This window comes from Ambystoma mexicanum, chromosome 2p, assembly GCF_040938575.1.
Source record: "Ambystoma mexicanum isolate Mex_15411 chromosome 2p, UKY_AmexF1_1, whole genome shotgun sequence".
In the NCBI taxonomy this organism is placed as follows: Eukaryota; Metazoa; Chordata; class Amphibia; order Caudata; family Ambystomatidae; genus Ambystoma; species Ambystoma mexicanum.
The window spans coordinates 577,094,887-577,109,236 of record NC_090923.1 but is presented as its reverse complement, the minus strand read 5'-3'; the positions used below and the strand labels follow the sequence as shown (position 1 = coordinate 577,109,236).

Genomic DNA, 14,350 nt, shown 5'->3' with positions numbered 1-14,350 from the left:
GAATCATTGACAACCTAGGTCAAAAGGCTGACATTTAGAATATGCCAAACATACTCAAAGGGCAGAGAGTTAGAATATGTAGGTGTACTAGAAAAGTTAAAAGGTGAATCATGGGAGGGTCATCAAATACGAATAGCACAGAAAAAGGACCAAGGGGGAAACCCCCACGGTGCTGTGTGATCCCTTGCATTTCACTTCTTAAATTTCAAAAACAGTAGTTACAGATACGGAAAGATCAATTACCATCCATGAATAATTTGCTGTAATCATAAAAGGATGTATGCTTTAATTCATAGGCTAATCTCAGGTATTGTCCAATGCATTTCGGACTTATGATTTCTTCATCAGGGAAAACCTTTTAAAATAACAATCAATAAGAAACAGACTGAAAAAAAGACAAAATAGAAAGAGAAATAGAAGAAAAAGAGATTTCAATCCTCATGTGGTAAATAGAATTCTGAAAATGTCTGAAAGAAATTAAAATGCAACATTACCGTTCTCCTTCTAAAACAACAAAGGCATACACTGAAGGACAATCTTCCAACAACAGTTTTTTTTTCTCTATTTCTCTTTCTATTCACACGGCACAGTGGGGTTTTATCCCTGGATCTTTTCCTGTGCTATTGTTTTCCACTGATTGCGACAGTAGTTGCCATCAGGTCCAAATATTTGAACGTTCTGCCATTTTAACTTATTGGAATTGTGGGTTGTGCCGGCCTCTCTAGTGTGTATACAGTGCCATCCTAAACCTCATTCCTAAACCACCCCATGAAAGGTGAAATCAAAAAGGAGAAAGCTGGAAGCCTTGATTCTGCTCCTGTTTAGAATGGTGTCCCTTTTTACCTTTGTAACCTATGGTGTTCCATATGATGTTTTGTACTACAACTCCCATACTCCCCAGTCAGCACTGTGAATACAGAGGGATGTCCGGTGATGCAGTCCAAAGCGCCAGGCCAGTCACTTGTTGCAGACTCATATGCAAATGCTCAAACTAAATTTGCAAATGTTTGTTTTCGTTTTTTTCTAACGGTGTAAACATAGTCAGATAAGCTTGGAGCAGCAACGAGCCTTTCATTCTGTGGTGTGGTGTACTGCAATGGTTACTCCACTTCTCCAGGCTTCAGCTTTGTGATGTTGACAGTGAAGGAGTGAGAGCAATCACCTCTGGTGTCAGGAGACCAGTGGATCTGTGTTCGACCCTCAATGTATTTTGGTGCCTTTGGTTGGATGTCTTCAAGCAAATAAAAAACAAAAAACAAAAAATACACTCAATACAAATACTGCTCTCAGCATGTATTATTATGCCTGCTGGGGCAGCTTTTACCATCACAGATTGGCTCTAAGAGGTTCTATGCACTAAATTGCTATCCGGAGATAGTGTCTATAAAAATTGAGAAACCCTGAGGTGGATTGAAATAATCCCTCCAGTCGTAAAAAAAAACGGGGTAGGAACTGCTTGACAACCAATGGCGTTTTGGCTTTCGTGTAAAATAATAATGGCGACGGTGTCTCTTAACTATGACATCTTTAGTGCTACCGTTTTCTGCTGACTTTTCCATTTCTTGGCCTTCTTAACGGATTTATAAATGTTGTGTTTTTGTGGCTGATTTGATGGAGATGTTAACCTCCCTCAGTGAGCTACTTGCACCTCTTCATGTGTCACCCAGATGCTGTCAGGTTGGAACTGCATCAAGGGGAAGGCAGATTGTGCACTTAAAGAAAGTTAAACAAATTAAGACCTTTTAAAATATGTGCATGAATAGAAGAGAACAAGTGGTCGTAGTTATGATAACGTACAATTTACACTGATAACCCGTGTGTAGCATTGCCAATGACACAATTCAAATATTAAAAGTGTAGCAAATGTCGATTGCCAATTCTACTGTTTTTGGATCAAGCTTTGATTTTATAAAAACAACAAAACACATACAACAATAAAAAATCCAATAATAGAAATCGAAAAAGGAGATGAACCTAATGGGCTCAATGTGGTACTGTAAACAAACAATCAGCGTTGGATGGCAGTGGGGTTTGCAATGTGGCATTTTACAAAGAGTTGGAATTGCTAGCCTTGCTTAACTTTTACCCTCAGCCATCCAAGATGAGAGATTAGTTCAATATTAATTTACTAATGAGACCAGTCTTATTTTAATTCTGTAATACATACAATAACAAACCCAATAATAGGCCAATTCCAAAAAAGATTTGGTAGAGGTGGTATTAAAAAAAAGCTGAACGTCATGTTGTAGCTACTTGCCAATCCAACAATGTGCTAGAGAAGCCCTCAGAAGCTCTGATGAGCCTTAACACATGTCCATTTGTCAACATGCTGACAGCTCAGGCATAATGCTTCAAATGGCAGCATGGTTTCCATCTAGCGCCAGACCATGAAGAGGTGCAGTTACTTTCTAATTAGGCATATAAGCGATGGGAAAACAGTGATACATCGAACAGAGGTTACAACAACTGTATGGGTATCGCATCGGGGCAAAGAGTATTGTGTGTTGGGCAATAATGCAACTGTCAATGATAGACACTATCTGTCTATAATATCTCACTACTGGTGACACAGAAGCCAGCAGTTAGCAACCAGTAAAGCCGAAAACAGAGAGAGTGAAGGGGATCAGAAAACTAGGCATTTATGAACGGAAACGGTTACAAAGAGCCCTCACAGAGGTGTGGAGGGGTAGATGCAATGGTGCCCGGGGGGAGGGGGGGTGCAGATACAAGCTAAAGAAGTAACGCAGCAAAGCAGAAAAGTAACGTGGAGTGTGACATCAGGACGCACGCACAATACACCTAGGACCTAGTTCATAGAGGCGTTTTATAATGGCAAAACCCCATTGGAAAACACTGTGAATCAGGGCCCTAGTGTGTCAGGAAGCTGGACGCTGTGCAGGGATAAGTATGGGCAGATTTTTTAGAGCACACTTTTGCACACTTTTGTTATGTGAACACGTCGTTTTTTTTCTTTCCTTTTATTAGCATAGGTGGAGCAGAACTGTTGCCACGAGGTAGTATTAACAACATATATTTCTTATTGTTTTTGTCATATGTAGGTAACCACATTTGTATTATGATAATGAAATAGCTAGATTAGCTTGTATTAGGAGTACAATAGGAGTATAATAAGGTTAAGTGTTAGGTGCATTAATGAACCACATTTTGACCATGCTTTAGCAAGCCCAGGGAAGACTTGATAGAAGCCATTAGAAGGCCACAGCAGACAGTAATATTGAATTTCCGCTGACATGAAGAAACAGTGGATCAGCTCACCAAGGTTGAGAAACAAAGATGCCCACTGTAGCTAATTATTTGTTGGCAAGAGAAATGTTTTTCAGGTAAAGAGACCTCCAGCCATACCCCAGTTGCAGTGCCACGTGATAGGTGCCAAGGGCTTTGGCAGAAAATACAAAAGTAAAAGAAGATTAAACAGGAGAAATAGAAATTCACCAATGGTGTCCTGCAAAGTTTTTTTTTTTTTTTTTTTTTTTTAACTAATTCTGACATGGTGCAAGGGAAGAGATGGGGGGGTCTGCAATGCCTGTGCCTCATGCTATTTCCCACACCAATTAGCTTGCAGATATTATCTATTTGTGTGTCAACTCTGCTAGCCAATTTGAGCTAAACGTTTTTCTGCTGGTAGCTCAAGTGATGTAATTAAGGGGCGGAATACTTCAGTATCATGAAGTCATGAAGAGGGTTTTGTTCCAGGAAATGTTTTATCCAATAGAATTATCCCAATGTATGGAGCACTATAGGGGCCTGGTAATGTTTCACCCATCATCTTGTTTGAACTGCCCCAAAATGTAACTAATGTGTTTTATTTTATTCTTGTGGGGTTTTTTCTATAGAAGTTGCAGCTATAGTAGGCAGAGTTGAGAACTCCTTAACCCAGTTCAGTCACAGGACTGTCTGAACATATTCTCCCAGCGGTTGGGGGTTAAGAAAGCTGTGTTGTTTTGCACAGTGTATACTCACCTTTAGATTACTTGTTGTACTTTGTTTTGATTACTCATCAAAGAAGCTCCACTTTACATTGGAATGAAATAAAAAAAGAAAATAAGTATTTGTTATTTTGGGGCATAGAGGAACATGATAAACTCTCTGGTGTATTCATATTTGTTCTTAGACTTCCGTGTAGCCTAAGATTGGCACTATTCCCCACAGTACACAGTCCTCTTTCAACCTTTGCTCTGTTGATGTTTTTTTTTTTTTTTACTCCAGCACCAGTGGCACCGGTTTGCCTCTAAATAAATGCCAATTTGGCCCATTGTTTATGAGTGGAATTGCAGGGGCAGCAAAATCAGTGGCAGAGCCAGTGGGAGCCTGCAGGGGTGGGCAATCGCTTTTTGCACCCGTCCAGTACATAAGTGCATCACCTGCTACCTTCTTGCTGTACCTTTTCATCAGGGAATGTTGTGTGGAGTAGGAGTTGAGTAATGTCACTTCCTGGGAATGCCATATTCTGAGGCCGGAAAGTAGGAGCCAAGTGAAAGAGAGCATGGAGCCAGAGGAGCAGGAAAGAAGAAGCCGAAGAAAACCTTTTGGTGTGGTCTGCTGTGTCGGCATCTTGGAGAGGAGTCTGGAGCATAGGGTCAGGGAAGATGACACCAAACAAGGGAATAAAGTGTGTACGTGTTTTTTTAAATTAAATGTATGTCTGTGTGTGTGTGCATCTGTGTGTGTATGTGTGCTTGTGATGTGTGCATGTAGTGCAGGGTAATACTGGCCTACATCATGCCAGACACCATCATTAAAGTGTTTTAAAGTGGCACTGCAGACACAGATTTGCACACAGGTAGTTCCATGTCTTAAAATCGCGGCAAAAATGGCCGTGATTACAAAATATCGCGGCAAAAATGCTGTGGTTTTTTGCACCACAATCATTTAAAGGATGCGGGGGACACCCCTGCAATCCCCAGACCCATTATACCATTTAAGGGGATCGGGGTACACCCGCAAACCCCACTCCCCTTAAATGGTATCATGGGGTACACCTTTACCGGGTGAAACCACTGCATTTTTGCTGCATTTCTTTTTTACCGGTGACATTTTTGCCGCGATTTTATTTCCTGATACCCATGAAATGTGCATTACAGCGCCATCCTGGCATATATTGTGGATGCAGACACCAATAACATGTACTTTACAGTGTCAAGTGGGCTCCATTATGAATGTGTTTTACTTTAGCAATGCTTGTATGTTTTATTGCACAAGCAGGCAGTGTTGACAGACACAGGCACTGGGAACCTGTCCTTTACTGTATCAGTGCTGGCATATAATATGGGGCACCATCCTGAAAGTGTTTTACAGTGGCAATGCTTGTATGGATTTGGGACCTGGAAGATTGAAAGTGTGATACACACTCCATATCGTTGCCACAAGTCACACTCTTTGTCATATATGCCAGCAGCCTTCGTTGTGGCACACCGAAATAAACTCACTCGTGCTCACCGCTCCCCAGATCCCTGCACAAGAGAGACTGTGAATAATGAGACAAATATACCAGGGAAGCCAGCAGCCCTCACTGAGGCACACAGCAACAAACTCACTCACGTTCACCACCTGCTCAGATCCTCACACTAGAGAGACCATGAACAATGAGACCACACCATCCACACTGGACAAAGATCACTCCAGCCGAACAACTCTGAAGACTACGGTACGTATAACCTTGAAGAATACGGTACGTATACGTTACACCACATTATTTAAAAAAAAAATATTGTGTCACATGCCACACGCACGGCCACCCATCCATGCACCATAGAATGCAGCTATGGCTATTCTTTCTGGTCTCGCAAAACATATAGCCGTCCACACTGAAACACCTGACATACATCAGTACCTCTTCGACTAGCATACAGCAACTACCAACTAAAGAAAAGTCAGAATTGCTGGCCACACATAGTCTCTTCCAACAATAGCACTCTATGACAACCCACCAACACTGCCCACCCATGTGCCTGACCTCTTTTGGGCTGCTTAAATGAACCTAGCCAGCCACCCAAGTCCTAGACCAGTGAAAATGCACACATGCATCTCAGGGTCATTTTCGACTCCAAATTGTCTTTTTCTCCACACATCTCTGATACCTCTAAGAAGTCAAACTACCAACTGCACTTCCTCAGAGGTATTCTTCCTTTCCTCTCCTTACTCCAGAAGGTCACTGTCTCTACAGCTCTGGTTCTCTCTAGGCTGGACTACTGCAACAGCCTCTTCCTAATTCTGCCTGCTACTATTCTCTGCCCTCTGCAACTCATCCAGAGCAGGACTGCAAGACTTGTCCTTGGCCTCAAGCCCAGGGATCGTATTTCTCCAGCCCATAAATCTCTTCACTGGCTCCCAGTGGCTGCCAGGATTAAGTTCAAGACCCTTCACATTGTCCACAAGGCCTTCTGGAGCCTGGGTCGGCAATACCTTCAACTCGCCCTTCAGAAATACCTTTCTAGTCAAGCTCTTTGCTCCTCCACCTCCAACTCCACCAGGGTCAGTCGCTTCTCTAAGCAACGAGTTGGGGGTAGATCTCTCTCTTCGGCAGGGGCCTCGCTCTGTAACAGCCTCTCTGCCTCCCTGAAACTTGAAGAGAACCATCCTCGGTCCCGGAAGTACCGCAACACCTTCCTCTTTGCTTCTGCCTTCTATCTTCCTCTGCCCTTCTGATCTGTCTGTTTCGGTACCGGGGACCTGGCTACCCTCCGATTTCAGGCCTAGATCGCACCCTGCCAACCCAGCCGCACACCCGCACTGCCTCCTGGCAACCCTTGCACTTAGGTCTGTATCTGCAACCCTACAGTCCCTTTCATGCACTTATCAGACACCCGTTGTCTGTGCCTTATTCTTACACTTGCCACCTGCTGGCCGCACTACCTATTGTTGTTGATCACATGTTCAGCACTTTCCACTCCTTCTCTGCCCCTTGCACTTTCCCCCCTCCTTCTCCACTGCACTTGCACATTCTCAATGTCACTGGGCCTAGTAAAATCGCTATTTTGTTTCTCTCTTGTACCCCTCCCTTGCCTCGTCGCGCCCTGAGACACTTGTGTATGGGCACAATCTAAACTTCTTTGAATTTTCCAGCACACTGACTATGGTCACTGAGGGCGTTTCAACCACAAAGCACATTGAGGCCATACAAATGGGGAAAGAGCGCTGTATAAATAACCAAATACAATAAAATACAATACAATACAATATATGTGATAAACCTGACCATAGTGAAGAACTCACATCGACAAAGTCAATCAGGTGTTGAGGTAGGCCACACAACATGATTACGTTGATTCAGTAGGGCATTAGGAAAGCAGCAAAGCACTTCTGTCAGTAACGATTTAACCACATTATCCTCTCAACCAGCGAAACAGTTGTCTGGACTAAAAGACCAATAAACAGGTGTTTGTGGGCTTTACAAATGCTGCCGAAGATAAGAGAAGTCACAGTATGCACTAATTCAATGTTCAATGTTCCTTAGTAATGAACATGCTCTACATATTGAATAGTAATGATGGATGTGTTCCAGCAAAAACACATGAACCAATGAACTAAAATCAAGCGACAACCTTATCTAGCAACATGTGAATGGCAAAATGCCTCCTCTGACCACGGTTTCATATGACACTGAGTGTTGGGTCTTTGGTTCAACTTTTTTCATGCATAACGCGCCTTGCAAGCAGGGAGAGGTCTCACCCCACTAGTTAATTAACCCCCCACTCCATACTCGAGAGATATGACCATCGTAAAATCTATCTTGTCAGATCTAAGCTCAAAACAGTTAATATCAGTGAGAAAGGATTCAGTGGTCACACAGTCTGTGAGGGAAAGTAAATGCATGGCTGGGAATGTGATATACATATGCTTGTCATAAGTGCCAAACATGCTTCAGATTGTACGGGTGTTCTCAGAACTTTACACTAATTGAGAAACAAGGGTGGCTCAATCCCTTAATTTAGCTGAAGATCATCCTTTAGGTGGCATGCAAGGATATGATCTCACATTGGGTCCTCACAATACCCCATTATAACATCTATCCTAATTAGATGACAGGTCCAATATGAAGTGGAATGGAATCGATTCTTGACCTCCCCAACCTACCGCGCCGACAAGGTAAAAGATTGAAAATGGCATGATAGTTAGGTAAATGCCAACACGTAAACCTCCACTGACTACTGATTCAGAAGCAGTAACTCAAGGGGCTCTGCAAGGTCCCAGAGGAACAGCCATAGAGAAAGGAGCACTTAACCAATGAGGCCCCTTCTCACGCTACAGTACCCATAGTCTTCTGCAGATCTACAAAAGATGAGCTGGACAAGGGTCAAAGTTGCAAGTGGTCCAGTGTTCCATACAAGACTTCTAACACATTCTTCCAATGCAAAAGGATGCTCAATACAAAGAATCACATTGGAACTAAAAGCACAATCATAAATGTTATGCCTTTTCACACATATCACCAGATCTGACTGTCCACTAGAGAGGTCAGCCACAGGACAGTTAGCTACAACATGTATTATTGTGTTGGTTTAAGATTCCTTTGCCACCAACGCCACTTTCAAATATTCCTGTTGGTGAGCCCCAGGAAATGCCTATGCAAAAGTGAAGTTGCAATTCAGTCTAGATACCTTTCAAGATGCTATTTCATAGCAGTGAGTGCTTTGGAATGTAGAAGAGTATTTGCAGCCCTCCCCATTGTAGCACACCAATGAAGAGTTACAGAAACAGAGGTTCATTTCCATACTAAATGATGCTTCTCCAATGTTTCACATTTCAGGCCACCCACATGCACTTAAGTCTTCATCAGCCTCTTCTACCTTACAACATCAATTTTCATCTTGAAACACACCATATAGTTGGCCATATACCCGTCATGATCAATGGGTAGCATATACATTTAACAGGGGTGGGGCCATGGGTGGAAGCAGGAGTAACTCACAGGAACTCACTAGCATCTGTCCAATGAGTCAGTAAGTATAGATGTTAACTTTAGTGTTCTTACTAATGCTTACCTGATTTGTTTTCCCTCCCGCAGGTCATAAATGGAAAAGAAGACATCAGTGTCCTCCCCAATGGTATTGTAAGTGAAACTCTTCAGATTGAGAAAGAAGTGATGAGGAACTGGCATTCGACACCCTTCTCCATGACGCTGACGAAGTGTGTCCACCTGAAATAAAAGGTAGAGTGAAACAAATTACGTTATGCGAGCAGGCCAAAGCGGTCTGCTCTCCTTGAGAAGAAACGATAGTTCAGATAGGAAGTGAATGTAAATGGCCGAGGCCTCGAAAGAGAGAGGAGAAAGCGAAGGTAGTCTGTGACATGCTCGGCCATTTTGGGAAAAAGAAATGACGAACCCCAGATGAACCGAGGTTGTCTACTGTTTTGCTGATGAATTGCCTGTAGCCCGGAGGAATAAAATGGGTTCAGGGAAGGGTCAGTGAAAAATCACAAATACAAAGAAAAAATTAAATGAATACAAAACAAAGAGGTGGGAAAATTTGCAACAAGGTGGGGTTTTAAGACTAGGTAAGTTAGGATGAAGGCACTCCCCTCCCATTTACATGTAAACAAAAAAAGCAGAAAATGCAATTCAGTTAAAACATGTTTTTGTCAATTGCATCATACATCCATGTGGGAGGGAGGGGAAGAGGGAGACTTAAAAAAGATAACAAGGACCGTAAATCTACATGCATACAAAGACATGTCAATTATGCCCAAATTCCTTCTGGATAAATAATCAAACTCAGTGGCACATATCTCTTTTTAAAAGATGAAAGTCTTCACAGATTCATATCAAATACATTAAGTGGTCTTGAAGGATTACAAAGTAATGTCTTCCAAAAGATCTTTAAAAGTTCAGAAATAAAGCATATATTTCCAATCATATTAATGATTTGAGCCACTAAGGAGTATTTGTATGTTAGCTTGAATTATCGTTTTTGAAAAATTCTTTACAATCCTATAAAATTAAATGTCTTTGTGAGAAATTAATCAGTCATTGTATTAAATAATGCTGTGGTTTTTTTTTTCGGAACAAAGATTACAGTCCCACAAAATCTTACAAATTGGATTTACAAAAGGCAGAAAAGGCTTGTAAGCTTTTAGATCACCAAAGTAGAGAATAATGATCATGAACATCAATGCACACTAACCTGTGACAGGAGCAGCAGTGATATGATATGGCATTTGTAATGCTATGATATGGCATTTGTAACGCGCCTATACACAAGTGTTTCAAGGCGCGACGAGGCAGGGAGGGGGGAAACAAGGGGAGACAGACAGCGATCCTACTAGGTCCAAAATACAACCTATATAATGTTGCTACTCTTGTCACCTACTCGCACCACTGTTCGCTTGAAATGGCAGAATCGTTTGGTGAACAGCGAAACCAAATATGACATGTTGGCTTTGGTCATAGGCACAACAGTTGCAGAAGAAACTTGAAACGCACAGACAGGTCAACCTTAAAGCTCTGAGCTGCTGAGATTGCCTCTGCGATAGAGCCTGGGTGGGTACAATAGACAACGTTCCAATTCCATACCCAAATATCCCACTACAACTGATCAACTCTCAAAGAATCCAGGTTTTATTTAAACACCACCCCTCACTCTGCCTGCATTCCAATAAAATCAAATATCGGTAAACGGGCATCCATTTCCCATTAGATTAGAGGTCTACAAAATGTGGGGTGCACCCCCCCACCCCGCTGGGGGGGCACGGTCGCTTCCCGTGAGGCCAGGGAGGCAGGAGAACTCAGCATGAAATGTTAACAAAAAAAGAAAAAAAGGTAATTTTTATTTTTTAGATTGGAGGAAATGGCCAGTGGCATCTCACATGGTCGTACTGGAGCATACAACTGTCTCAGGCACCAATGAAAAAGTGGCCTGCAGTTGCAAATGGATATTAATTCCTTTAATCACAGACTGTTTGAGTAGTACCCACGGGGTGTTTTTTGTTAAAATGTAAGAAAATTGTGATATTTAAAGAATAGTCATTCAGCAACAATGGTAAAAACTACTTGCTGCATAGTGAAGTAACTCATCAAACTGGCCCACATTGGACATAAAACTGGCCCGTTTTCACTGGCCCACACTAGCCATTTGCATTTTTGGTACAGGCATCACCCTATTGATCTATAGGCCAGTCTGAGCCTGGTGGCTCATCCAAAATGGGCGAGGAGGCGTCCACCCAGTGGCCCCCTCGCGCAATATGGAGGAGCTGAGGAGCCAGCTCAGTGAAACACTGAGCACTCCCTCAGCTGCTTTTTCCAGCAGAGGGAGTGTTCCTGGGCTGGCTCAACTGTCAAAGGGAAACAGTGGTTGCCTTTGACAGTTCAGTTCAGTTCCCCAGCCGCACATGCTCATTGAGCCATGCAAGGCTGGGGCCGTTTTGCTTTGCCAACCTTGCATAGCTCATTTGAAATGCTGGCTGGGGCACTGCATGTCTGTATGTGCAAGGGCGAGCTCCTGCGCCTCCTCGCACATACGGACAGAGCAGGCTGGAGCAGGGCGTTTCAGCACCCCTGCACAGTCCCCTGCAGAAGGCACGTTTATGCTCATTTATTTTTTATTTAAATATGTGTATGGCTGTGTTATGAGTGAGTGTATGGTGATGGGTGCTTGTGTAAAAGATAGAGTGATTGCTGTGTGAATGTGTGTGTGTGTTTGTGTGTATGTGTGTTTGTGTGTGTGTGCATGTGTGCGTTTGTTTTGGTCTTTGCCTTTGTTGCACATCCCTCTACTACCTGACAAAATCAGCTCTGCTTCTGAGGTGCCATGGAGCCCAGGGGCTAGGGATGGTATTTTTTTTACTGGATATCTATCATAGATATCCAGTTAAAAATACCATGCTTTCCCCCTTGGCCCCCCAGCGCTTTGCAAACTGTTTGGCTTTTTACCCATTATTTAAAATTAAAAAGAATCCATGGGGGAAACCCCCCAAACCTCCTTCATTGGTTTGGGCTCCCTCGCTGTGCTCGGTCGCTATGGCATATCTGGTGATAATATTTATGCCCCTTCACCTAAGATTTTCACCAGCCACCACTGGCCCTGGGACTGTGCTGGGAGCAGGGTGGGGAAGCCCAGGGACTGTGCTGGGAGCAGGATGGGTGGGAGCCATGGGATAGTGGTTGGAGCAGGGTTTGGAGAGCCCAGGGTCTGTGGTGGGGTGGGTGGGGAGAGCACAGGGGCTGGGCTAGGAGTGGGATGAGTGAGGGCAGAGACTTTGATCGGAGCAGGTGGGGGAAACCAGGGACTATACTGGGAGTAGGGTGAAGTGACGGCACGCAATAGTTCAGTTGAGGGGGGTACGGTCTGCCCACATTTTGCTTGGGGGGCAGGCCTGAAAAGTTTGAAGACCACTGCATTAATGATTTTACAGATTAACGAGGAAGTGTGGAACACATGATTACTCTCCCAGAGGATAAACTGATCTCATCGGAAGTGAAGTGACTAATGATATGTTAAGCAGATTAACTAGTTTAGTAATAAAATCATAACCTGAATCTGATCACTAGCCTGAATCTGATCACACATTTTACGTCAAGAAGGCATGTTTTTCCTTTTAGGTCTATAAGGTTTGATCTGTGATTGAGGCTGATGGGTGTGTTGCCAGTGGATTAAATAGAGGTTCAGCTAATTTTGTGGACGGTCTCCCAATTTACAAAACCTGCTATTTTAGTTACAGTGCCAAGTCTCGGGAGGATACCTCAGCGGCAACATGCATGCCTTGCAAGCAAGACTACACGGAGCAACACAGGTTCGATCCCTGGGTCCGCACTTAGAAACCTCTGGGTATTAAGCGTGTTATAAATAACCTATCATATCATAAGAAGAGCAAACCCGTTGTTGTACTTGTACCTAAAACTTTCGGAGACACATCCTATCAGACCTTTTACTACCACTTAAAAGCAGGATGATGGGTACAAGATCTTGCTTCTGTTATAGCGTTAACTCCCTGGACTCCAACAGACTCTGTCACATTTCTCAGATGGAAATAGTTTTGTGAATTCCACTCAAACACACTTAATGCCAGTGCCGTGCAACAATGTCTCTTACCTGTGAGGTGCTTTGTTGCACACTGTGCTTGCTGGATAAATGCTGTGGGCGGGGTGGTGGAGATAGGGGAGAAAAAAAGAATCTGTTATTAGCTGTTGTTAGCATGACTTGCATATTCTTGTGTAATGACTATTATTCCCTATTTTTACAATATATTGCTATACTTAAAACATTGCTAAAATATAGTCCTGGTCTCTATCACTACTTAAAAGAGGCCAACACCAGATTGGAACTAAGCATTGTCTTCTAATTTCTGTACCATCAACAGTTTCAGCATCGTAGGCGCTGGCGGATCATTTACTGCTTATCCAATTAGTCAATTTAAGGAAGACTATCCAAGTGCAAAGTAGAACTGTTCCCTATCCTGTTCTCTAGAAGGTACACAGGGAGAATTGCAAATAGTTTGTGAGAAAGTAGCTTTCATGTACAATATGGCATATTGCTTAGATTCTAGTCCCCCTCTCTTGCATCAGTTTGACAAACTGAACTGTAGACTGGAGCCTCCTTTGCAATGATGAAAATGGTTTGTGTGTGTAGGTATCCAAAATGCTCACACTCATTTTGATGCATGACATCAAAGTTGGTATAAATGGTGACCATATTGATGACATTGCATGTGTCATCATCACTGCCATCAAAGATTTTACTATGCCAACATACATTAATTTTCCTGTAACTGTACCGCAGGCACAACAGGCATTTCCAATGTATGTTTACAAAAAATGCTGCAAGGCTCGTCATGTGCAGTGCACTTCAGAGAACGAGTTATTGTGCTCTAGCACCTTGAAGCATCTCATGTGCTTGATGGAATTACCAATAATTATCTCAGACCCAAATAACTGGACAGACTCAAAGAATATGGCAAAGTACTAATTTATTGTCAGCTCAAATAAAGTAGGGCAATCTGGTGAACAACAAACTGTAGTCCACGCACTCACACTTCAATTTTGATTACACAAAGGTTTTATACCTCAATGTACGTCAGCTATGATGTCATTCTATTTGGCAAACTGTAAAAACCTATGGAAGGGAGGGATTGGTTAAAGGAACATATGTACCTATTCATAATATAAGTATTAGTAATATCACTAGATACTCCTTATCTAAAAGGCATGCAGTGAACCACAGCTAAATATGTACAATACAGATTATCGCAGAATAACAGCAGCGGCTGGGCCTGTGTAACAATGAATAGCATGATTCTCTCCAACCCTTGGACTTTCGGCTCATTAGCATCATGTAAGCAAAACAAAACTCAGGTGCAGAGAGGAATGTCACACTACTACCCACTTGCCCAATTAGTC

The 14,350-nt window shown here is 42.8% G+C and overlaps 1 protein-coding gene across 4 annotated transcripts in view; it reads right to left on the bottom strand.

Annotated features, from left to right (window-relative positions):
* Positions 1–14,350, bottom strand: part of DOCK3 (dedicator of cytokinesis 3) — a 2,582,899-nt gene that overhangs the window by 1,095,300 nt on the left and 1,473,249 nt on the right. For all 4 annotated transcript variants that reach the window (XM_069644069.1, XM_069644070.1, XM_069644071.1 and 1 more), the window contains 2 exons: positions 13,047–13,088; positions 9,003–9,157 (listed from right to left, as the gene is read on the bottom strand). In XM_069644069.1, the coding sequence (XP_069500170.1) occupies positions 9,003–9,157; positions 13,047–13,088 (197 nt within the window). The remainder of the gene's footprint in view (positions 1–9,002; positions 9,158–13,046; positions 13,089–14,350) is intronic.